The sequence below is a fragment of the Pyrus communis genome, chromosome 11 (genome assembly GCF_041283825.1).
Source record: "Pyrus communis isolate YQ-2024b chromosome 11, ASM4128382v1, whole genome shotgun sequence".
In the NCBI taxonomy this organism is placed as follows: domain Eukaryota; kingdom Viridiplantae; phylum Streptophyta; class Magnoliopsida; order Rosales; family Rosaceae; genus Pyrus; species Pyrus communis.
Genome location: NC_142575.1, coordinates 11,484,456 through 11,510,769, shown reverse-complemented (window position 1 = coordinate 11,510,769; position 26,314 = coordinate 11,484,456). Strand labels below are relative to the sequence as shown.

General features: G+C 39.1%; 2 protein-coding genes and 1 pseudogene across 2 annotated transcripts; 1 reads left to right on the top strand and 2 right to left on the bottom strand.

Moving 5' to 3' along the window:
* The first annotated feature begins 659 nt into the window (after positions 1 to 659).
* Positions 660 to 4,544, top strand: LOC137742309 (Eukaryotic aspartyl protease family protein). The gene is made up of 10 exons (XM_068482148.2): positions 660 to 1,134; positions 1,490 to 1,619; positions 1,741 to 1,991; positions 2,092 to 2,319; positions 2,648 to 2,810; positions 3,008 to 3,081; positions 3,180 to 3,276; positions 3,653 to 3,719; positions 3,943 to 4,014; positions 4,126 to 4,544. Exons 1-10 carry the CDS (start codon positions 902 to 904, stop codon positions 4,299 to 4,301), a joined length of 1,491 nt encoding a protein of 496 aa, XP_068338249.2. The 5' UTR covers positions 660 to 901; the 3' UTR covers positions 4,302 to 4,544.
* A 1,085-nt stretch (positions 4,545 to 5,629) lies between these two features.
* On the bottom strand, positions 5,630 to 10,150 carry LOC137743039 (protein argonaute 5-like; annotated as a pseudogene).
* An 8,311-nt stretch (positions 10,151 to 18,461) lies between these two features.
* On the bottom strand, positions 18,462 to 26,100 carry LOC137741532 (protein argonaute 5). The gene is made up of 22 exons (XM_068481231.2): positions 25,006 to 26,100; positions 23,862 to 24,088; positions 23,607 to 23,756; positions 23,373 to 23,506; positions 23,168 to 23,277; positions 22,629 to 22,729; positions 22,259 to 22,394; positions 22,039 to 22,155; positions 21,821 to 21,931; positions 21,655 to 21,726; positions 21,194 to 21,313; positions 20,926 to 21,097; positions 20,689 to 20,810; positions 20,438 to 20,575; positions 20,218 to 20,360; positions 20,047 to 20,109; positions 19,898 to 19,961; positions 19,625 to 19,748; positions 19,463 to 19,536; positions 19,214 to 19,308; positions 19,077 to 19,108; positions 18,462 to 18,987 (listed from the first exon to the last, which is right to left on the bottom strand). Exons 1-22 carry the CDS (start codon positions 25,720 to 25,722, stop codon positions 18,812 to 18,814), a joined length of 3,198 nt encoding a protein of 1,065 aa, XP_068337332.2. The 5' UTR covers positions 25,723 to 26,100; the 3' UTR covers positions 18,462 to 18,811.
* Positions 26,101 to 26,314: the final 214 nt, after the last annotated feature.

Genomic DNA, 26,314 nt, shown 5'->3' with positions numbered 1-26,314 from the left:
ATTTTAGACGAAACTATATTTAGACATTTCATTTGCAGTTGTCCTTCATTCATAAAAATCAAAGAATAAAGGTGTTGAAAGCATCCCCACAAAGTTTCCTACTGTTTTCAGTCAATTACTTTCCAAGTTTATTGAGATAGTAAAACATTCATAATATTGAATAATTCGTAGCATTAATAAATGGCTAGCAATGTTACTTGACGTGACCAATATACTACTTGCAAAGTAAGAAAACGAAGATAGAGTGACCGCATGTACATTGTAGTTCACCAAAGCCCAGAAATAGCATGCAAAAGGACAAGGATTGTTTGCCCTTCATTTTTGATGTTCTTCCCGTGCCTTTTTGTTTATATAATTATGGTTAAATTATGTTAATATTTTATATTATTATTTATTTTTATCTTATTATTTTTATAAAAAAATAATATAAAATATTAACGTGACTTAATCGCGACCATACAAAACAGAAAAGCACAAAAAAAACACCAAAAATGAAGGGCAGACAATCCTTGTTCCATGGAAAATCCCCACTTGTGTCACAGCGCAGACTCAAAGATTTGTACTTTGAAAAGTAAAAGACTAAAGAAGTATGATTAGACAACACAAAGTAAAGGTTACCACAAATTAATTAAGTATAAAAAATAAAGTTTGTCCATTTCGACATTTTCGAAACTTCTGTACTCTCTCTCCCATCAATTCCCAACGCTGTCTCTGTCTCTGTCTCTCTCTCTCTCTCTCTCTCTCTCTCTCGACTCTTTCTTTCCTCACTCTCACAAACGCACAACGAAGATAGATACTTGCCTCAATCAATGCCCTTGTCTGCCGTTAGAACTTTGGAAGCTGAGTGCTCCTAATTAATTCTTGGGTCTTCTTTTTTAATACAAATTCTGGTCCGACCAAAATGGGATTTCCCTCCGTAATTTTCATCGCCGGCGCAATTCTGATGTCGGCGGCTGTGGTCCTCTGTAGTTTTCCAGCGACCCTCAGCCTCGAGAGAGTTTTTCCTTCGAACCACCTGGAGGACCTGAGTCAACTCAGAGCTCGGGACAGAGTCCGGCATGGGAGGAAGCTTCAGTCCTCCAATGGCATCGTTGATTTCCCTGTTGAGGGAACTTACAACCCCTTCCGCGTTGGGTAATTTGGACACCTCCTTTGGCACCATTTTATGTAATTCTGATGTGGGTTTTCTCTAATTTTTTAGATTTGTTTGTGTTTAGATTTGATGTTGTGGATAATGGATTTGCATTTTTAAATTGGGTTTCTTTCCTTATAAGTAACAATTAGTTCCCTGTTGTGGTTTCTTTCCTCATTTGATTTTTTGAAAGTTGTATAAGTTTTAAATTTAATGCTGATTTTCTTAATTGTTTTCTTCTGCTTTGACTGTTCTCTAAGTTTTATATTCTTAACAGTAATGGGTATTTATCATTAAATGTTTTGGAGGATTGTTAATATTTCTGTGGTTTTTTGTGGAATTTTTTCCCTTATATAGGCTTTATTATACAAAGCTGCAATTGGGATCTCCTCCAAGAGATTATTATGTGCAGATTGACACCGGAAGTGATGTTTTGTGGGTCAATTGCGGTTCCTGCAATGGTTGCCCTGAGACAAGTGGGCTCCCGGTAAACGCGCAATACCTTACTGTCGACATTCCTATCATGGTTTCAATCTTTTTGAGCTTGTGAAAGCTTAGGAGCCATTTTCTGCGACAGTTTTCGTAAAGGTTGTTTGTAATTCTTACAGATTCAGCTCAATTTGTTTGATCCTGGAAGCTCATCAACGTCACAATTCATTTCTTGCTCGGATCGAAGGTGCAGTCTTGGAGTTCAATCCTCGGATTCTGATTGTTCCACGCAGAATAACCAGTGTTCTTACACATTCCAGTATGGAGATGGCAGTGGGACATCAGGCTATTACGTATCAGACTTGTTGCACCTTGAGACGATTCTTGAGGGTTCTCTGACCCAAAATTATTCAGCTAATGTTGTCTTTGGGTGAGTTATAACGAGTCTTTCCAAGTTAAATAATTGATTTATAATCTTTTATGCATTTTGCTTGAATCTTGAAAGTCATTCCCTAGGATGGTGAAAACAGGTGTAGCACCTTGCAGACTGGGGACTTGACAAAGTCAGATAGAGCAGTTGATGGGATCTTCGGGTTTGGCCAACAGGGTATGTCTGTCATCTCTCAGTTGTCTTCGCAAGGAGTAGCACCAAGTGTCTTCTCCCACTGCTTGAGGGGAGACGATAGTGGTGGAGGTATATTGGTTATCGGCGAGATTGTGGAACCAAATATAGTCTATAGCCCGCTTGTCCCTTCACAGTACGTTCCTTTTGATTATAATTCCACTGCACATCTTACAATATCACCCCAAAGCCAAAAATATTTGGTGTCTTTCTGTTATTTCACAATCGTAGATCCGTCATTACTCATTATAGAAATCCGACTCCATTATAGCATTGTCGTCACCTAAAACCAAACCATTTGGAACCCTGAACAACTTAACTAGTCCTTCTGCATATACTTCTAGATAAACAAATTAACATGTTGCTCAATTCTGATATGTCAAATTTTAGGGATTTTTTTTCTATTTGATATTGTTTCCGTACTGATGTGTTTTGACTAATCATTTGGACATTTAATATTTCAGGCCTCATTATAATTTGAATCTGCAGAGCATTTCTGTCAACGGGCAGATATTGCCTATTGATACAGCAGTGTTCACAACATCAAGCAACCGAGGAACTATAGTTGATTCTGGTACAACTTTGGCATACCTTGCAGCCGAAGCCTATGACCCTTTTGTCAGTGCTGTAAGTCTCACTTATGTAATGTGATTTCCTATAATTAGTCTGCTTTGGACATCATATTGGTGCTTAGATGGACAAAAATGAAAACATCATGCTCTATGACATGTTAGTCTAGTTAATTTTTCTGATATTGAGTTTCACAAAATTTGGGTAAACATAAGTTAAAAAGTTTTGAATTTATACTTTTCCGTGCCATGCAGATAACTGCTTCAGTTTCACAATCAGTGCGCCCTGTTGTTTCCAGCGCAAATCAATGTTATTTGATCACCTCCAGGTTAACTTTCTGAATCTGTTATCTCCATTGTTTTTCCATTCAGTGCTTTCTGTTTTGTAATGATTTTTCTCTAAAATGTATGTGTATTTTATGTTCAGTGTCAGTGATATATTTCCTCAAGTTAGTTTTAACTTTGCTGGCGGTGCATCCTTGATTCTGAGACCGCAGGACTACCTTATACAGCAGACTTCTGTTGTAAGTTTTCCTTTTAGGTATTTCAGTTACCAAGGATTTGCTTGGACATTTCTCTTTCACAAAATGCTGACGAGTTGGAGTGAAATGCATAAGCTTCTTCTAATGGACAATCCTTATGATGGAATCTCCAACTGCATAGTCTTTCTTGACTATTCCTCAGTATACATTCTGCTGCTTTTTTCTTCAACATTTCCTCCGTTAACGGTTGTTCTCCACTCATTAGCATTTAGCACATACATATTGAAAAGTAAAAAATGATTTTGTCAGCTATAGGATTTACATCATCCATACACTGCTTGTCCGTTATTAACCTTATGTAGAGCTGTAGTCTTGCTATCTGAATCTGTAGTTGAAATGGGTAAACTTCTTGTTACAGAGTGGTGCTGCAAGGTGGTGCATTGGCCTCCAGAAGATTCGAGGTTCAGGGATAACGATTTTAGGAGGTATAGACACCAAACTAGAAACTTCTCATCGATTAATTAATTTTGCCGATTCTGTACCACTTCGAAGATTTATATTCCCTGATCTCATGAACTTGGTGGGTTCGGTGTATGTTAGAGTTTGAAATCCTTGTATGAGAATTTTTTTTTATTACATTTTTGTAACCCACTCTCTCTCTCCCCAATTTTTTTTTATTTTTTATTAATGTGATATTTCTTTTGCCAGACCTCGTGCTGAAAGACAAAATCGTGGTCTATGATTTGGGAGGTCAACGAATTGGATGGACTAACTATGACTGTAAGTTTCCATAATCCTCCTGAAAGAATTTTATGCAATCTATGCACTTGCTCTCTAAGTTCCGAGTCTATGCCAGCACTAAACTTTGATCCGATGTATCATCCTTATTAGGTTCAACAACAGTTAATGTTTCTGCAACAAGTAGAACCGGACAAAGTGAATATGTCAATGCAGGACAGCTAAGTGACAGCCGTTCTTTGCATAATGATCGCTACGAGCTGATTCCAGCATGCATGTTGGCTTTCCTTTCACTTATCATAACTATACAAGGAAACTCGTTTTTATAGCATACGCTTCTAAAGATCTGGGGCGATCATTTCATTCTTTTTTCCACTGTATCTCTTATCTTGCTGGTTTACATTTGTAGGAACCGGTAAGACCGTGTGCATTAGAATAGGTTTGTGTTTCTTCTGAGATTGTTTTCATCAAACATTTAGAATTACACGTCGCCCTGTCGATAGGTTGTAAAATACATTTACATGTAATTGGTTCGACGGGATAGTAGTTTATACGAAACTTCCTTCGTGTCATGCCTTATTTGCATCGGTATATGCTTGTGATTACCTAGATATTATCAAGATGTTAACTATGAAGTTGAAACTAGATTTTTATTCTCACATTTGCTTTAACATGTGATCTTCAGTTCTTTGACAGTGCTTATCAATTGTGCTCATCAGTTTGCAAGTTTTACCCGAAAGCAAGGAGCCTTTTCGGGTAGCAAAGCTAGCTCTTCGTATCGTTGGCATTGTGCACGTTTCGGTGAGTCCAAGCTAGGGATTGGGTTTCCTCCTTTTTTTTCCTGTAGGAGGAGAAACAATCTTGACATTGAACTCACCAAAACGTGGAAAAGGAAGTAATTTCGTAATCCTCCTCTTTCCCGCTAGGACGAGGAAAAACAATCCCAAGCTTGGACTCACCAAACATGAAAGTACGTCCATAATCCTCCTTTTTCCACTAACTAGACGTAGCCTTAATGCAAAAATAATACTTAACAAAATGCACAATACACAGGACACAAAACTAGCAAGAACAACCATCACCGATGAGATTCCGATGGCTTTTTTTCAGAGAAACAGAAGTGCAAGATTAAGGTCTTTGTGCAACTTAATTCGAAGAACCTCGACAAAACACGCTTTGAAAAGAAAAGAACTTGGAAGAAATACCAAAACTGCCTATATATTTCAGCAGTAGAACATAACATCCTTCACATTTTGTTTGATCTCGGGCGGGGCTCTGAACCGCACACCACCAGCAACCCCGGCTTTAGGACCTGTACGAGAACCTCGATCAGAATAAACTCCCTCAATGTAGTGTCGTGTGCGATAAGGAAGCAGATGCGCATGGTAAGCAGGAGGAACTGCACGAGAAAACGAAAAAAAAACGTAGACATTAGTAGGGCGCAATCAGCAAACGCGTAATTTGCAAAAAACAGAAGTAAAAAATCTCAGGCAAGTTCGTACCTATTGAAACAGACCGAGTGCACCTTGCATACCTGAAACAACATATGTTATATTCAAACTGCACCGTACAAGTGCAAAACCAAAACAAAGAATTGAAATCAGCATAAAGGCTAGTACCGTACCCAGAAAAAATATCAAACTGGAAAACAAGCCGCTTAAAGAGTCGAGGAAGGTACCTCCATAGGCAAATGAACAGGTTTGGAAGCACTTCCAGATTGAATGGCAGGCATTGCCACATTCTTTAGCACAACATTGTACCTTTCACGATAATATTGAACTACCATCTTACTACTTCCGTATTCAGAGTTCGTATATTAAGTACTGATTCAAACTGAAAATAGGCATGAGCATAAAGATCACAAGACAGACTTGAGTTGGTTCAGCGGTTCCGTGGACACTCCCGAGATTTTATATGTTCTAGTCCCATAAGAAATTGCTACCATGACACCCTTTAAGGCTTTTTTTCACCTGTCAGGAACAGAATGTCACAAGCTTTGTTGAACACAAAATGTTTAATTAAGGAGGAGACTTGAAGAATCCACAAAAACAACTGATAACATGCTAAAATTAAATGCAGCTACCTAAATACGAGCAAATTCACATATATATAACCTATCAGCAGAATGAATAGCTTCTTGTTCCGAAAATTAGCAAATAATTAGAAATTCTGCACTCAACAGATTTGTGTTCTACTTCATCTATATTACTTTAATTCTTGGTAAGTTACCTATCAAAACTGCATTCCGCAAATCAAAAGGAAATGGTGAATACCTTCACACGATCACGATCACGATCAGACAGAGGCCTTGAAACATCTGTTATGTTGAAATAGTTTTTCACAAATTCCGTTACTAGGATGGATTCAAAAATAGATGTGGCAGACACATCTGCAAAATTTGAATAAGAAGTTAGGCAAAGCATTCTTGTTACTTGGCTTTGCATGGTTTCCGAAACAAGGAAATTGGGTGAACCTAATGCCTATATTGAGGGAAAGCCCAAACTGGGTTGGCCTAGGACTCTGGTAATATCCTCTCCAATATTCCAGACCGTCACCAAGCTCACCTTTTGGCCCAAGCGTTGTGGAGAAAAAAGACCTCCCAACAACAGTGTAAGTATTGGTTTGGTACTGAGATGCTTTATAAAAAGTAGGTATAAAAAAAAAACTGAGCTCAAAAAGGTGTTTGTTAAACACTTAAAAACAGCTTATTTTCACAGTTTTTGGTGAAAAAAAAACTGAAAACGTGAAGCAGCAAAAATAAGCATATTTTCACAGCACAGCAGAATCAGTTTTTGTTCAAAGCACAACAATATCAAACCAGCCCTAACAGTAGAAAATACAACATTCCACATATAATTAGTAACGAAACAAGAAACAGCAGAATGAAAGAAACCATGTCATACGCTGGTTCTAACAAAGAGGTGTTACTTTTCAGATGGTGTGGCTCTAAGAGCAACATCAAGTGCTTGTATAGCCTCTTGAGGCGACTCGTGTTGCTTCCTGCGCAAGAATTATTGTAGTTGACAAAGGTCGGGTTTGTTCCCCAGCTTGAGAGTCACCTTAAACTCCCTATCCAATCTGTAAGTCATTCAAACACACCAAAAGGCAAAAACAAATGATATTCAGAAAACTGCAATAACTATAAAAACATATAGAGATGAAAACAAGACACACAAGCACTGAACTCTCATACAAAAATAGTTATACCTTTTCGAGCGAGAGGAAGAAGATGACCCGTCACGGTAATCTTTCTCAGGTAGCTTGACCAGAAATTCTTTGGATTCAAAAGGCAATGGACCTGCGGTGTAAATGCTTTTCATACCATCATACGCTGGGGTTCCTTGACCTAAGTGTGACTCTTTGTACAAAACAACGAGCTGCTTAATCACATCCCTTTTCACCCTTTTCACTGTAACATCAGGGGTAATTGACACCAATATGCGTAGCCACCAAATGAAACAGTCACTAAATGCACCCCACACCCCCACATCCATAAGACACGAAAAACATAATAATATTATCATTAAAAACCCTAGATTATCAACTGGCAAAGAGACTTAAGAGTTGTCGGCAGATAAAAGAACCAAAAAAATGTATAAAATGAATAATTCCTTATTATTGGGACTAGATTTGTAACGAGACGGATTCAATTCATACCTTAGTTGGAGAATCCAAAACTTCAAGATCGCCATAATATAGAAAGTAGGCAAAAGATTGCATGATGGTAGGAGTTTGATTACTGGGTGTGGGTGTTTTGATAAAATTTAGTTTTATTGTTAATTTCTTCTTGTACTTTATGGTAATTATACAATAGAATAAAAAAGACATTTCACATGCAAAATTTAAATAAGGTGTAAAAAATAGGTTATAAGGGTTCAAATAAAATTTCTCTAAAATTTGTCAAACAACTCTCAGAAAAGGATGATATTCATGCCTTGAATATTCATTCTTGATAAGTAAATGGAAAACGCAAAAATAATATTTAGGGTTAAACACTGTTTACTACCTTGAAGTTTTGTGGTTTTTAACATCTAGTACATCAAGTTTTTTTCGTCCCAGAGTCATACCTAAAGTGTAAATTTTGGGACAGTCTCATACATCTGTTAGTCAAACTATTAAGTCTCTCGTTAACTGTGATATGGCACCCATGTGGACAATGACTGGGTGCCAGGTGTCATCCATGTGGAAATTAAAAATAAACAAATAAAATAAAATAATATACATATAATATAATATATAAAAAAAAAAAACCTTCATCCTCCCCAAATCCCACTTGTGCCCACCCTCCCATCACCCACATCCTCGTCTTCCCCAAATCCAACCCTCATCCTCTTTGACGGCCCCATGAGCTCGAAGGAGCGTGCCTCACCTACTAGATTTGATGGCAAATCTCGAGAAATCGACCTCAAATCTGGAGAAAAGCAACGGATCGAGCCGATTGAGCTCAACCTTGACCGGATCCGACAACGTCCCATCTGATGGAGGGTGTCCCAGAAGAGCTGGATGGTCCTAGACTTGCCGATGACGTCAAGCATTTTGTTGAAGAAGACGGCGATGTGGGTGAAAAAGGTCTCCATCATGTTCCTGGACATACCGATTCGTGTTGAAAAGGGTTTCCATCATCTTCTCAACAACACTGATCAAATCACCCACATCGCAAAAACCTTGAATCAAACACTTGTAAGTAAACTCATCGAGCCGAATCGATTCCTTTAACTTCAAAACCAAAAATCTCACCTCAGCGACGAGCTTCGACCCACACAAATCCTCAACCACCACATTCAAATTCCCTAAATCGTACCAAAATCCAAACCTATTCATGGTGTGAAAGAAATCGACACATTTGTTCAACTCTCTGGCCTTGGCCAGCGTCCTAAAAGCAATCAGAAAAAGTCTTGCGATTCACCAAACGATGACGTGCCATCTCATGGAGGGTGACCTAAAAGAGCTGGATGTTCCTGGATTTGCCAATGACGTCGAACACTTTGTTGAAGAAGACGGCGATGTGGGTGAAATAGGGGTGGTGGGACTGGGTGTAGTGGAAGAAGAGGTAGACAGGCCGCCATGAAAGGGGGAAGAAGTTACAGACCTGGAGGAAGAACTCGTGGGTGAGTTGGAAGGCAGAGGAGTTAAGGTTCGAGTGGAGACATGACTTGGGCGAGTTCTGCTGCTAGTAGAGAATGGTGCAGACCCGGAAGAGGTGGGCTGGGTCCACCGGGGATGGAATGGCGGTGGTGACTTGGGTAGGTGCAGAGGAGAAAAGGGAGGGAGGGTCGAGTTGAGGAAAAAGACATCTTTTTTTTTTTTTTTTTTTTTGTAATTTTGTAATGTTTAATGTTTAATTTTTTTTATTTATTTTTACTATCCACGTGGGACCCTTATTGACACATGGTGCCCCTTTTATTGTCCACATGGGCGTCACGTCATAGTTAACAAAAGACTTAACAATTTGACTAACAAATGTATGAGACTGTCCCAAAATTTACACTTTAGGTATGACTCTGGGACAAAAAAAACTAGATGTACTATGTTGAAAACCATGAAACATGAGGGTAGTAAACAGTCTTTTGCCCTAATATTTAAAAACCAAGGAAAAATACTTACTGTAAGAGGACACTGAAGAGTCAAAATACAGAGAGGCTTAATTACTTACATCGTAGTGATGGAGATCCCTGTCCGCAACCTCCACTAAGAAGTGGTTGGCCCTCACTTGAATCTTCTCCCCAAGAGTTCCGAAAGCCGACCTTGGCGAAAGCCTAATGGCCTTGGATGATGCCGGTGTTAGAGCGGTTAATGTTAGCTCATTCTCCATCTCACATATCAGCGGTGCCTCTGCATTCGGAGGAGTAAAACTGGACGAAGCCTGAGCCGGCACCAGTTCGCAAGGATTATTTGTCCTAGGCTCCAGTGTTGGTGTTGGTGTAACCACACCACAATAACCACCCATTCCTTCTAGCCTGCGCTGGCTGGGCCCCGTTGCGGATTGAAATGACGTATGTGGTGCACCGGTGATTATGATGGCGTAGTTAGTCCACCATTGACGGCTACTTTGAGACCTCACCTCTCTCGGTGATCCATGTTCGTTGCCACCTCCACCACGATTAAACGACGAGGCGTAGGAGGCGTGCGAGGGGTCCGAATGGCGACTTCGGCCTCGGTCGCAGCCACGTTGAGACATTGAGTACCTAGGGTTCGGTTTGAGAGAGAGAGAGAGAGAGAGATGAGCGTTTAGTGTGTGAGGAGAGCGCAGAGTGACAGGAGGTGTGTTTGCATGTTATTTATAAAGAAAATGAAAGAAATTAAAGACATGCAAAAGGAAGGAATGAAGGGATTTTGGGTTGAAAGGGAGTGGAAAATCAAATAAAATGACGACTGATTTCTCATGGTAAATGACAATTTTGCCCTCATCATCATTGACATTTCACAAACCACCAAATGATTTTTGGAACGATGCTCCAAAATGAAAACGGTTAATTGAGGTGATTAGGTGGTTAATTGGGCATTTAATAAAATAATAATTGTTGTAGGTATAATTTACTGAACGATTATGGAGGCCAGAGAGAGAGCAACGACATAGCCAGAAATTATTCGGTGGGTGGGCTAAGCTAAAATTATTACTACGAAATCAAATTTTTAATCTTATGCTACCTACATAAAGTTATATAATAGTAAAAAATTGAATGTAGTAATTTGAAACAAGAATTTTATTCTATGTTTTCTAGGTTTCTGCTAGCCTTCAAAGCTTTCAAGTGAATAAAATAAGAAACCATTTGTGGTATGGAAGTTTTAATTTATTACTATTAAATATAATATTGGTTAAAGTGATGAGTTTATTTAACATCTATTAGCTCTTATTATTCTTAAAAACAACCTTATTAATAAATAAAAATTCACTTGTTAAGTGGAATATGACAAGTAAAAATCATAAACTAACCCAAAAATTAATATTTTTAAGCTTGAAGAACCAAACTCTCCCTATGCTATAGCCTAGGAGAGCCTTGTACTTGGATCCGCCCTTGAGAGAGAGGGAAGGTGTGGCAATAGTAGTGAGAAAGAGAGAGATATGTAATTGTGGGTGTGTTCTATTCCACCCCATTGTGCCTTTATTTATAGTAGTAGGATAAGTAAAAGCCTTTCCCTTTAGGATTACAACATTTAATAGGTAAGCAACTCCTAATAGGAATCTAAGAGATATTCCAATATATACTAGGATTTGCACAATCACATTCCTAATCTAATAGGACTGCAACACTCCCCCTTGAGTGTGTAAATACTCAAATAAATGACGCATCAGGTCTTCAGTGATGAAGTAAGTACAATTGATGAAGTCGTCGGCACAATGAGAAAATGCGACTCTCAAATTAACGGAAGAATGCATAAAAATAAAACTCACAAAACCTCGCTATGGTAAAACCCAAGGTGGGAGAAAACCCATAGACTAAGGAGAAAAGTGAGAAGTTGTATTAAGTCAAAACTATATGTCTTTTGGACGCAAGTAGAAGAGCTCATAAGGGTATGATCAGCCTATGATGGGTGCCTCGTTAAAACCTAGTTAGGTAGCAAAAACCCAGTGGGAAAAATGCTCATAATCGTAGGGAAAAGGAGTACATTAAGATCAAGTAAAAATACTTCTGGATACTCCCCCTGAGTTTGACATAACTTCCAAATGAGAACTACAAGCATTGCATATGAATAGTTAGGCATACCAATTCCTCGGACAAGCTTCTGAAAGGTTGACTTCGACAGTGACATGTGTAAAGGTCGGCAAGGTTGTCTAGGATCGGCTTGCATCACTTCAATCTCCTGATGCTTTGCTAATGTAGATGTGGACGCAATATATCTTGGCATTGACTTCATTGATGTATCATGGCTTGGTCGGGTGGATACATGCGGCATAGTCTTCATGGATTGTCGTCGGGACTCAACGATGGGTGAAAACACAACAAGTACTTCGAATATGCTCAATAAGAACTTTTAACCATGTCTCACTTGTGGCATAGTGAAGTGAGGTGAGTCTTGGAACAATTCAAAGATTTCGCAACTAAGATCATATCGTGGACCTCCAAGATATTGTGATATCCCTAACGGTAAAGACATAACCATTTGGGGATTTTTCCTTATGCGGGTTTAATAAGTAACCTGCGTTAGCATAACAACAAGGCAAGCATCATTTTGAGGATTAGGAGGGTTGAATCCGCTCGAGATGTGTTGGGATTTGCCTTCATAGTACCTTCAAGGTACGTCTTTAATACCAATTCAGTGGATGCATGTAGGCACGGTGCTACATCTTTACCAAGATCAACAGTGAAGGAGATGTCGTGTCTAAATAAAATGAGCTAAGTACAACAAAGCGCAAAGTTGAACTTAGATATGGAATTTCGGATTCCATAACCTCTTCAAGGGTCTCATTTGCATATAACGTATGGACGATCAAAGATATACTCAAAAGTGACACATTTAAGGTGTAGTTTGACTAGTAGACCAAAATACCATCAGAACAATGCTTCAACTTCAGGTCAAGGCATAAATGAGTTTTCCCAAGATCCTTCATCTTAAATTCCATCTTCAAGTGCGAGGCAGTTTTCTCAAGCTCTTTCGGAGTCTTAGTGAGATTCGTGTCAACGACATAAACTGTAACTCTAGCAATTCGGAATAAGACTTCATAGTTTAACACGCAAGGGCATAATTCATATCCCTGATTGATCAAATAATCACTTAGACGGGTATACCACATCCGTCAGATTGTATGTGAACCTCAAACAAGTTAAAAGGGTGTTCCGTGGTTTTGGACCTATTTGAACCAGTCAATGTAATTCTTCGGGAACTTACATGTAAACCTCCGTATCTATATCCTCATGGAGAAAACACTAACCACATTTCATAATGTTGCTATCAATCACAGGACGTTTTAAGAGAAACCTTGTGTCGTAAGGCGAGCATCATATCGCACAATTTCATGCATCTCATAATGTTTCCTTTTCCACTTGTAACACAACGGGGTTACCTTAGGCAGTGTAGGAACGACAGGTCCAATACACACTTTGGTAAGGAATTTGACCTGGATTGTAATTTCGGTTGTCCAATCAGCTCTACGTTGTCACTTGATCAACGGAACACGGTTCGATATCATCGCTTTTCATTTATGTCGGTAGCTACCATATAAGTGAAAATATCATCGATGATAATCTCATTTCAATTCCATTTAGCTTATCCAAACTAGTATACCAAACCAAGAACTTTAAGTCTCGGGAGAAATCCAGATTAATCTCATGAGATGGAAATGATTTGAGACAGCAATCAAGTGTAGATTCATTTTATGTCTTGCCTTCCTCTTCTAGGGAAGTGAATCCTACGAACTGAGTGATCTGTCGTGCTCCAGGCCAAGACAAATTGATTGGCTATTCGCCGGTATACTGGAGCATCCAACAGAGACGTCCAAACCGTCCAACAGGGGCGGCACACCCTCCAAGGATGTTGACTCAACGTCACTTTAGCTAGATCAGATGAATGCGTCTGGAGCAACATTCTAAAAACTAGAATTCATCGCACTTGCTTATCACACTTGTGAGGTATGGGATCGAGATGAGACATATTGGGCAACGTCCACACAACTTCACATCGTTCTACAGGAACGTTGACGTTCTTATCCTTAACGACGGGAAGACTGTCTCATTAAAGTGACAACCCGCAAATGAGATGTAAAGAGATCGCGTGCAAAGGCTCTTAGAGAGCGAGTGTGAAAGAGAATCATGATCGACAAAAGATACATATCCTTCTTTGAGGACCCATGGTGGTATGTTGCGGCGACGCAACTTGGCACATAGAATGCACATCCAAATGCGTAAATACATAAATCGTCAGGTTCGTACCCAGTAATCAACTGTAACATCATATAGGTTAGGTGGCAATGGGCCTCAAGGCAGACCAACATAACTGCGTACAAGGATTGCATAGCCCTAGGCAGAAACCGAAAACTTGGTAAGTTTACCAAAATTCGGGCGATCATTTAAATTAGGCTTTATGATCACTAGGTGAGGCTATTTGGGGTGAATCATGAGAATTTGATGTTCAATTATAAACTCAAAACAACATGCAATACTTTATCGAAAACCATCGATATAAACTCTCCGGCATTATCCAGTCTCTCGGACCTTATGGGATAAGTAGGGTGGTGAACCTTTAATCGGCCAAGAGGTTTAGCAGTAATGTGTGTGGACAAACATGTGACCAGTTTGTCGATTCATCAACCAAAACCATAAGTATTTATATGGTCTGCGTTTTGGTTGGATTAGTCCACATATATTCCATTGAATCCACTATGAAAAGAAAGTTGTGTCATATCTTTGCAATGAATGATATAGAAAATCAATTTCCCTAATAAGCATGTTTGTCAAGTTGTGCTTGTAGGCGCAATATCCTTACTTCAGATAAGGAGATACGTTGTAGCATCATTATTTAACCTAAGTGTCCCAAAAGGTTGTGCCAAAGCAAGTAAACTGCTCAATCACCAAGCTCCAGGCTAGTCACATGTGGTGTATTCCCAGTTGGGAGATAACCCATTGGCCCTAAATCAAAGCTTCAAGCTAATTTTTGGAGGTGGTGCAAAGATATTTCACTCTATTTTCTTCAGTGGTTTCATTTATGATCATTGTCATCTCGAATATCCTTAAAAATTCAACGACATGGAGAATTTAAGGTCCCTTAAATGGTAATTCAGTACCATTCATACAACGAGGAGCGTGCCAATTGCTCTTAATCAGGTTAGATAGACCTAAAGTCGTTGTTAGAGATGTGATTTAGGTGTAAAGTTAGTGTGCGTAGTATGCATTCATCCAGACAACTAACTTTCCCACATTCCTACCTAATCACGTGTTTAATTGAATCGGTGACATGCATTAAGAAACATGATTCAATTAACTCATATTCGAGGACAATATCAATAAGATTATCCATAAGTAAAACATACACCAAACTTGAATCCAAGAACATGGAAAAATGTTCACAAAGTAAACCAAAGTTACAAGGGTGGATTCGACCAACAAGGCCATTCATGTCAAAATTCTGCTCTCTCAATGGTGTTCGGTGGAGCAAAATTAGTCTCATATATTGACTACGAGAATGGTACGCCTCAACAACATTGGTAGGGGCACAAACAGGTGCATAACCAATGATATATTCCATCAAGATGGAAGTAGATTCTGCAGAGTTAAGGTTTGGGAATATTATTCCTTATTCTTGAAGCTTTAGGTCTTAGGTGCCAAGGATCACACTTCAGGCATGATGCCACATCTTGGCAGGCCCTGATTCTACCATATGTTTGTGGTAGTAATCAGATCCGAGAATTTTGGTAAACTTCTGCTTTCTACACTTGTTACTTTAGGAGCGAGTTAGAAACAAGGAAAGACGAGAAAAGTATTCTCTTAGTTAAAATTCGATCGGATTTATAAACTTCATAATCATGCTCATTCATGGACGTAATCATGGTGTGCTTCAGGCAATATCTTTCATGATTTGGTAGTCTGTAGGAGCGAGCCAAAGAGCCATAGAATCCTCGTTTGGGAGGTATTTCCGTTAATAATGCGTCGGGCATAAGTCTTTGAATGAAGATCATGGCGGAGGCTTATTCAACTCTTCCATGCCATTGTTGGCGTCAATGGTTTCTCAATTTCTTGATAGTCAAGCGGAAATTCACGTCTTGTACCCCACATAAAGTGGTTTCTATTATAAATGTCCAAATCAGGAAAATCGAACTTGTGACGGTACGACAATCCACGGAATGGAAGGAACAAGATTGTGATTGGTGCTATGGGAAGGAATCATCCATAAGCATCAAAGTTAGAACCTTCGAGTTCTAAGACATGGTTTTCATGAAAACGTCGGGTTTTCATAGGTGTATTGTTTTATGAAATCTTCGGGTTTCAAAGGCACTACATTTAAAACTACAGGTTCAATTTAGTTTATGAATGTTTAGTTCATAAAAGAGAGGTTCTTGCAAGAACACAGAACGCAATATACAACTAAGTGCAGTAGATTTGAGTTTCTTCGAGAACTCAAGTGTGAGAGCGTTGGGACTAAGAAAGTGTGTCAACGGTTCAAAGTATAAAAATAAATTATTGAATCGTTAATGTCCAAAAGTGATCTTCAAGTCAATAATTTTGGATTCATTATCAGATTAATGGATTGCATGTCACTTTTAATTAATTTAATAGATCGGGCCATACAGGATCGATTGTAGAAGCAAAATAATATTAACATATGGGTTAAAATTATTTAGAATGCTAAAATAATAGCATTGGGTCAAAAAATTGCCCCTAAAAAAATAATTGGGCACGGTTGGGTGCCTTGAGTAAAAGGCATGGCCCAAAAAGGCCTCAAGTGTGAACTTCAGGTCACAGGATGAAGGAGAAACCCCAGCCCCAGTTAGGTTTCAATTTTTGGACCAAAGGAGGGCACGGGACAAGGCCAGCATGAGCTGGCCTTGGGTTTGGCGCCAGGAAACTCAACTGCAATGGGCTGGCTATCATGCAAGGCGGGTTGGGGTACTGCAAGGCCTAGCAAGCTATGCGGCTTGCTAACGTAGACTGAAGGCCAAGGTTGCAGGCCCTTTGCTGCTACACAAGCCCAGCAACCACAAGGTTGCGACATGCGGGTGGAGGGACTCAGCCAAACTGGGCTGGTTTCAGTGTTTTGGGCTTGGGGCTTCAGGCCCTGCCGAGGTGAAATCCAGGCCGTGGCCTGGTTGTTGTGTCCATAGTGATGATGCGGTGGTGTGCCACACCATATTCCATTCCACTTTCTTTCAAAAATCCCTTAGGGTTTAAGAAACCCTAAAATTGCTTCTAATTTAATTTTATACATTGACTCACATATTCCACATAACAATTTAATTGTGCAATGCATGAAACAAATATATATATATATATATATATATATATATTGACAAATATATGAACATGTACAATATATATATATATATATATATATATATATATATATATATATATATATCGAAAGGGAAATATAAATGTAGAGGGTTCATGCATCATGGGGAATGTTTTCATGTTTCATGGTCGTTTCAAATATCTTACTTTATTTTAAGCGTACCTGATTGGTAGAAAAAAAACAAAAGCCTTTGAATTTGTAGAAGATCCTTCTCAGAAAGCCGGAATTGCATATCCAATGTGTTGTATCACATTCAACATAGAAAAATTATATTGAATCAATAGCATGTAGATCAATTCAAAATAATAAATTAATCATAAAAAGAATGATTAAAACGTAATACTCCCCTGATTGAAGAATAAACTCTCTTTAGCGTAGCGTCAAGAGCGTGCTGATAACGTGTTGTAAGCATAATTTACTAAACGATTATGGAGGCCAGAGAGAGGGAAGGTGCGGCAATGGTAGAGAGAAAGAAAGAGATGTGTAATTGTGGGTGTGTTCTATTCTACCTCATTGTACCTTTATTTATAATAGTAGGATAGGTAAAAACCTTTCCCTTTAGGATTACAACATTTAATAGGTAATCAATTCCTAATAGGAATCTAAGAGATTTTCCAATATATATTAGGATTTACACAATCACATTCCTAATCTAATAGGACTGTAACAATAATTTGATTTTTGTTGGCATTTGGGTTTTGAGAAGGGAATATGAGACAGTTGATTTTGCTGATCATAAATAGTTGGAGTTGGGCAGCCAATAAGAAAAACGTGGATGTTATAAATTGCGATTTTTTTTTTTTAACAAACAATATTGTTGCTGGCAATAATGCGATCTAAAATACGTGTTTGACGAAAATCGAACATAAAACTTCTCACTTATAAATAAAGAGAAATACACTAAACTGTAGTACCAAGTATCTGTTAATTGGAAGTTGGAACACAAGATTAATCTCTCTCGCAAATCCGTGGGCAAATCCGTGGCTGTTATAAAAATTCTATGCATTTAAGTTAGAAACTATATCCCCCGCTTGCTCGCCACAATGTCATGGCTACCTTCATTACAGCAATTTCAATAGATACATGCAAAATTGAAATGTAAAATACATGTACATGAGTGTTATTCCAATGAGGGAGATATAGTTTGGAGATCCTATGTACTTCTTGCATCTCCCTTGTAGATGCTATTAGAGCAACTTCACTCCTTAGGACGATAATTGCCCAGGTTATTAGCCAATTGGCAATATTTGGACGAAAATATGAACCCATACTTTCACCCAAACGAACCAATTGGCAAGCAGAGGCAGGTCAAATACAGAACAAAAATATACACAAAACAAAATCTAATGATTCTGAACTTGTATCAACACAGCAATAATTCAATCAACAACCATATCAGTTAGTTTACAACATTTAGTTCATATATTTTCTAAGCAAGTACATATAATAATGAGAACTTTAACGAAAAACCACATTTGTACACTAAAAAATTAATTCTGATACCATTCACTTTACCCTTTATTTTGTCCTTATCATTAAAACTCAAATTTTTGAAACACTTTTCATTTGTTTTCCTTGAAATATATGTCCACCTCAAAATATTCTGGTTCTGAAGTTTGAACCAAAATCCATTTCCTTCACAAAACTTGTTTCATAAGCCCCCCCATAGGACACAAAACTTACAACCAAAACCATCGCGGATGAGATGAGCGATTTAAACGTCCATCTTCCAGACGATAACCAAAATATAAGATTAAAGTGTTGTGCAACTTTAGTTCATACGACCTTGACGAAACACAACTACTAGAAACTGACCACGACCAGCGACAAAACAGACCTCTACAAAACACTACTCGAAACCAATGCCACCAGCGACCAAACGGAGCTCAAGACTGATTCAGCAGTAGAACATAACTTCTTTCACATTTTCTTTTATCTCAGGTAGGGCACGGAACCGCACACCACCAGAACCCCCAGCTGTAGATCCGGTAGTAGAACCTCCATCTGAGTACTCGCCTTCAATGTAGTATCTTGCACGGAAGGCAGCCAAGTGAGCATAGTAAGCAGGAGGAACTGCATCAAAAAACACAAACATCATCAGTGCAATCAGGAAAAAACATGATTTCAGAAAACAGATGTATGAATATAACTCAAGTGCGTACCAATGGAAACTGAACGAGTGCATCTTGCATACCTGAAAAACATACAATTAGAAAGCCAGCAAACAATATGTTATCTTAAAATTGGCATCGTACAAGTGCAAAAGCCAGAGTAATAAATGAAATTACTGTCTGCTTACGTGTAGCATAGGTTGTTCGTTAGCATCTGCAGTGCATCTGCGGTGAAATTGTTCTCATCATACAAGACATGGTAATGTGCAGGCCTGCTAGTTCCCTGCATTAGCACAGAAGATAACAGTTCAAACTATAGCACAGCGCAATATTTCATATTTAAAAGTTACTAGAACACAAATACATCCTCAACAAGGGCAAGGAAACCACCGGCAAAAAGGGAACTGGCATACATAAATCAACAACACAAATAATACCTGAATGCCAGCATGACTGTTGAGATAGAAGTCAAACTCCGTCGGATGACAAATTTGGGTGTCAACAACAGTGCCTAGACAAGATAAAGAGAGTTAAAGCGCAAACCAGAAAAGCAACAAATTTAATAAATCTCAGATTCTCAATGCATATAAAATTGTAACCTGGTTGAATATTGCCACTCCTATCAGTCCTCCGATCAGTAGGGAACAGGCGTGTATGATGCCTTTTCTGCACCACAACAAAAGTAACTGGTGGCAGATATCCCTCCTGAAGCGATTGACAAGCCTGAAAAGGCAATGACACACATATTAGATAAAATCGCTCATCTTAAAAAATAACTCACTAACTACTCAATATAAATAATTAAGTAGTGATCAATGACAAGTCATCTAAAGAATAAAAAAATAATTCTGGAATTCCAGTAGTCAGCATACCTTTCTTATAGCATCCATTTCATACAACAGAACTTGACTAAATTGCCCTTCACTAACTCCATCTCTGTCAAGCAAACATCAAAACAAATATTAGCATAGTGTTGTTGTGTTGTTTGATTTTCCTTGACCACAGCAAAAACAATTATTACCTGAAGAAGATTACTCTTTTTGGTATTTGGCCAGTTGCTAGTCGAAATGCTCTGAAATGCTCCCTAACATCATGAAAATAATCATGATAAGAAAATATACTCAACTACTATAAAAAAATATAAATAAAAATTGAAACAACAACAAAAGCGTGTGCATGTTGACCCAATTACCTGATCATTCCTCCAGCAACAAGTCCCTTGTTAGGGTCCTGTTTTACAGTATACAGATCTTGGATGATTTCTTCACGGTGAACCTGTGCAGAAACAATTCCTCTGTACTTGGTGACCTCTGGCCAATCCATGGACGCCACCACCTGTTGGAATAAACTAACAGGTTAACAGACACATTATGCATTTTTAATTCAAATGAAATCAAAATAAAAGAACTTACAGCAGCAATTGACGGACTGCTGTCCTCGCCAGGTTGAGGATGGGTAACATCTGCACCAAAGATGATTGTGGGAATGTCACTAACCCGAGGAATCCTTCTTTCAATGGCGTCAGTCAAAACAGTGTTCCTTCCACCAACCTACAACAGTTTTCAATGTTTAAGTAACGTGAGACAACACATAAAGAACACACACAATAAGTAATATGATGGACAATATAATCTCTTTCTTATTTTTTTTTCCGTTAACGAACCTTCACATTTATCTTGAGCGACAAATTTTCAAGGTATTGTTTACTCAGCTTTGATGCTGCCTTAGGCTGACAGCACTGAGACACGATTCCTAACTCAGTTTCACAGATTCGTTTTATCATCCCTGCAAGCAATCAATATGTCAGATTTTAAACATGATTTTCTTGAAATACAAGACAATTATTTTAAGCATGATATTGTAGAGATACAAGAGTTTTTGTTCCAAGATTGCTACTCACCATATGATCCAGTGACATCAGGCAAAATGACAATTAACAGCTGAAGAGGCTTTCCCTTATGTCCAATTTCATCAAGTTTCTTGCTAGACACCTTATGGATATCTCTAAGCACCCTCTCTATTTGCCCAGGATGTGCTGATTGATGAGGAAGTAAAGGTTGCGGATGGAAATGCTAGGAAATAAACAATTTGGTTAGGAAAAGAAACAATTCAATGCAAAGAGAGGAGTAAGTTAAGAAAGGGGAGAATGTTAAGAAAGGAAGTCCTACCACTCCCTTGCTGCCGCACATATTAACCAAATCGTCGCAGAATCGGAAGTTAAAATTTGGGTCCAATCGGGAGAAATTGACGCATGCCCAGAAATCCACTCGACCACCGTTAACCATTTTCTACAGAACCAGAATAAATTAAAAATAATCAGAAACCAAATTTCTAATAAGAACAATGGTTTAATTTTGATGCTGCATCACATATCACAAAAGCCGTTAAAAAAAAAAAAAAAAAACAGTATTTTAAAATGCTTACAGCCGATAATAAAATATGAACAAGTGAAGTTGCTATCTGCAAAGACTCTTAAATTACAAAAATCATGTTTAACTAACCTCAAACCCCTTCAGTTGCATAAATCATGTGTAACTACCCTCAAAACACATCAAGGATTCAATATGTATGCAATGGGGTTCAACATACACACAGATCCATCTAAACAAATTAAAAACCAATACCATACCTTGTTGATCATGTTCCATTGCCCCATTCGTGGATTTTCAGACTTCTCACGACCAGTGTCATGGTATTTCAGCTGTTGTCATCAATTCAAACACCAGCAAAGAAAAAAAAAAGATGAATAAAAAAACACTAGCAATATTCAAACAAAATTGGAAATAAATAATTACCGAGGGCGACGGCAACACACGAGCGTTAACTAAAGCCATATCTTCTCTTATATGCATTCCAAATTCCCGCTGGACAATCTCATCTTTATTGTAAGCATTGTGTTTAACCATCTGCACAGAATCACAGATGCAGAAACGTCCGCACCAGAAACAAAATGAAAACCATCTAGATTAGGAAAGGAGTGTCATTGGTTGAAAAGATTAAATCACATCCAGACCTGGTATATACTTCGTTCTCTTTCTCCAGGGCGTTGACAAGTTGCTCTCAGAAGAGCTGTTACTTGTCTCTCATTCAACTTCTTCGTGTACCTCTGCCCAGCAACAATGGAACAAAGCTGCCAAAAAGTTAAATAAATAAACTATCTCCTCAAGACTACTACCATACTTAGAACTGAAACATGCTAGGAAATAAAATGGCCAAGAAGTCAAGAAAGGAACCTCCATAGGCAAATAAACAGGTTTTGAATCGCTCCCAGATTGAAGCGCAGGCATTGCCACATCCCTTAGCACAATATTGTACGTATTGCGATAATATTGTACTACTGAAATTCTACTATTATCTTCTTGAGTGAACCTAAAACGCAAAGATGGATATTAAGTTATGAATGGTCTGTTACCATGGAACACTGTCATAACTCAATTTGATTTTCTTTTCAAAATTACCCTTTACGATGTATGATAACAAGAGTAGATAATGTGTATGAAAAGTCGTGTTCTATACTTCCAAGCAAATCAAGTACCACAAGAAGTCTATTTACATATAAACAAGATATAAGCATGAATGTAACATAAAGATTACAAGACTTACGTCAACATGTTCAGTGGTTCGACAGAGACCCCACTGATTTTATAAGATCTATTCTCACGATAAGAAACTGCTACCTTGAGCCCCTTTAAGGCCCTTTTCACCTGTAAATAACAGAATGCCGACCAGCTCTGATTAAGACAAATACTTTTAAGCAACAATTTTGGACAAACATAAGTAAATAGTAATACACAGAACTCTGAATAAATTAGTCTATGTAGATATCTACACCTGATCCAAAGGAAGTCAATCCAAAATGGACAAGTCAATTCAAGATAAAAGCAACTGATTACATGCTAAAACAAAATGCAGCTTCAAAACCAAATGAGCATAAATACTAGCAAATCTGCTGCATAAATATAACCCACAACTAGCATAAATTACTTGTACTTAGTTGTTCAGACTGGTAGAAAATAATTACAAACTATCAACTCAACATATTCACATTGTATTTTATTCATAATAGCTTTACTCTTTGATAAGTTGCCTACCAAAACTGCTTGAAACAAATTGAAACAAATCAAAACAAAAATAGTAAATACCTTCAAACGATCACGATCAGGCAAAGGCCTTGACAGTTCTCTGTAATTTAAAAGTTTCTTCACAAACACAGTTACAAGGACAGGATCATAAAATGCTCTTGCTGATACATCTGCAAACATATGAATAAAAAAAGATAGTCACAACACTCTTGTTACTTAACTTCATATGATTATCAGAACAGGGAAATTTTGGTCAATGCATTACCTATGTTGAGTGAAAGCCCAAACTGAGTCGGCCTTAGACTCTGGTAAAAGCCTCTCCAGTATTCCAGACCATCACCAAGATCACCTTTCTGCCCAAGCTCTATGGCAAAAAAAGACCTCCCAGCAACAGTGTATCTGATAGAAATTACAACACTCAAACCGTCAGTAGTTAAGGAAAAAAACGTACATAAGGACAACATAAATCTTATGCCCTTCTAAGAAATAATGACCTTACTTTTCCGAAGGTGTAGCCCTAAGAGCAACATCCAGAACTTGAATTGCATCTTGAGGCGACTCATGCTGCTGGCTTCGTAGGAACTGCTGGAGTTGATAAAGGTCGGGTTTGCTAGCCAATTTAAGAGTAACCTTGAAATCTCGGTCCCTTCTGTAAGCCCATTCAAACACAAAGAAGAAAACATTAAAAAAACCGCAACAAATAAAAAACAATGCAAAAATGACAACAAGACACTAAACTTTCATACAAATATACCTCTTGGCACCAGCTGCTGCAGAGGAACCCTCCCGGCCTTCCTTCTCAGCCAACCTCACCACAAACTCTTTCGAGGCAAATGGTAAGGGGCCTGCTGTATAGATACTTTTCATCCCATCATAAGCTGGGGTTCTCTTACCCAGGTGGGACTCCTTGTAAAGTTTTACAAGCTGCTTAATTACATCCCTGTTGATTTTTTTCGATGCAATTTCAGGGGTAATCGACACCTACAGCAACAGCAACCAAATGAAATCTTAAGACACCCCACAACCACATAACCAAAACAACAAAAATCAACTGTCCAATTAAGCGAGAAAACGAACGGTTTACCAAGAAAATCACTGTTTACTAAGCCCAGAAAGTACCAAAAGAATTACATTGTTCCAAAAACACACTTCTGAGTCAAAAATACTGAATACCAAATGAAAACCAACCCTATTTCATCCAAACTTTCATCAATAGGTGCTGTTTGGTACTCGGTATTTTGGATCAGCAACGTGTTTTCAAAAACATCAAGAGTTTTCCCAAAACACCTACCTGGATCAAATTTACAAAACCCTTTTTGAAAAACAAATGAAACTGGGATTTTGCAATTCAGCATGTTGACTAGAACAAATTTAGGTCAATTTTAAATAGTTGGGCAACAGCGAAAAGTAAAGCAAATAGAGAATAAATTGTACAAAAGCATATGACTCGCTTTCGACTCAGAAAATCGTTTTCGGAACGTCAAATCTCGTTTCTGAGTCAGAATTACAGCGGTAGAAGAACGCCAAAACGAAATCCAAATGAAAATTTCAAAAAATTAAAAACAAAAACAAAATGGTTGCCAAAAATTGAAAACACAATGACGACGCTCGAAAGTCGGAAGCATCTGAGCAGATCAACTCAGAAATACTTTTAAAAATTGTAAAAAGTAAAATGTCAAAGAAATTTTGGAGTCACAGAGATGTTTTGAGGCCAACAGATCATTTTCGGGTCCAAAAATGACATTCCTAGTCAAGTTTTCAAAAACAAAATTATAAGGAAAACGTAAAAAAAAAAATATTCAAAATTAACTGTAAAATGCAGATGGACAGATAAACATAGAAAAATAAAAACGAAAAAGTGAAAACTGCAAAAAGAACAAAGGAAGAAGGACGCTTACATCGTAATGATGGAGATCTCTATCAGCAACCTCCACTAAGAAATGGTTGGCCCTGACTTGGATCTTCTCGCCGACCTTCCCGTAGCCAGGCCTCGGCGGATGCCGGACAGCCTTGGAAGACGATGGCGGCGGAGAGGTAAGCGTCAGTTTCTGCTCCATCTCAGAGATGACAAGAGCCTCAGCGGGCGGAGGCGCCGAGCTGGAGGAACCCTGATCCGGCGCCGGCCCACCAGGAGACGGTGTTTGAGCCATCGGCGCCGGCCCACCAGGAGACGGTGTTTGAGCCATCGACGCCGGCCCACGAGGAGTCGGTGTTTGAGCCATCGGCGCCGGCCCACCAGGAGACGGTGTTTGAGCCATCGGCGCCGGCCCACCAGGAGACGGTGTTTGAGCCATCGACGCCGGCCCACGAGGAGCCGGTGTTTGAGCCATCGGCGCCGGCCCACCAGGAGACGGTGTTTGAGCCATCGGCGCCGGCCCACCAGGAGACGGTGTTTGAGCCAACGGCGCCGGCGAGGGAGCTTGAGTCACCGTCGAAGCGGGGAAAGCTCCAGGACCACCACGACTAGGGCCCGATTCGGACTGAAACGACCGTGGAGCACCGGACTGTCGTCCCCGACCACGGCCTCCGCCTCTACCACCGCGATTAAACGGCGGGGCGTCGGAGCCGTACGAGGGGTCGGAATGGCGGCCTCGGCCGCGGCCGCGTTGAGACATCGCGTCTGTGATCGGTCTGAGTTTTAAGAGAGAGAGAGAGAGAGAGAGAGAGAGAGGGAGGGAGGGGAGGAGTAAGCTTTTAGTGTGTGAGAGCAGAGAATGTGGGTTGCATGATATTTATATCAATAGGAATTAAATTAATACGTGCAGAGGAAGAGACTTCGAGGGAGTGGGGTTCAAATAGCAAAAGGAAGAGCTGAGGAAAGAGTGTGTCGTGAAATGACTCTTTTGCCCTTCCGTTGTTTTCCAGACCGCCGTGAAATTAGGAAATTTATTTGGATTATCGTCGGAGACGGTTGTGGGGTTTTGGATTATGCGGTTAAGTGGGCGTTGATAAAATAACCGCAGCGGTGTGAAAGGAATACGATTGGGCGTGTGAAAGGAATACGATTGGGCGTGTGAAAGGAATATTAGTTTGGGCAAAGGATTTTGGGAGAAGAGACGCTTGACTTGCTGCGGGGGTTTGGTAATGGCGGCTATAGTTAACAAAGCGTAGCATTTAAGGCCCTATTTGGCATATCGAATAAAGGATCGGATAGGATTAGTTATACGGATTCGGGTGTTTGGCGTTCACTCGTACTAAATAAGTGCC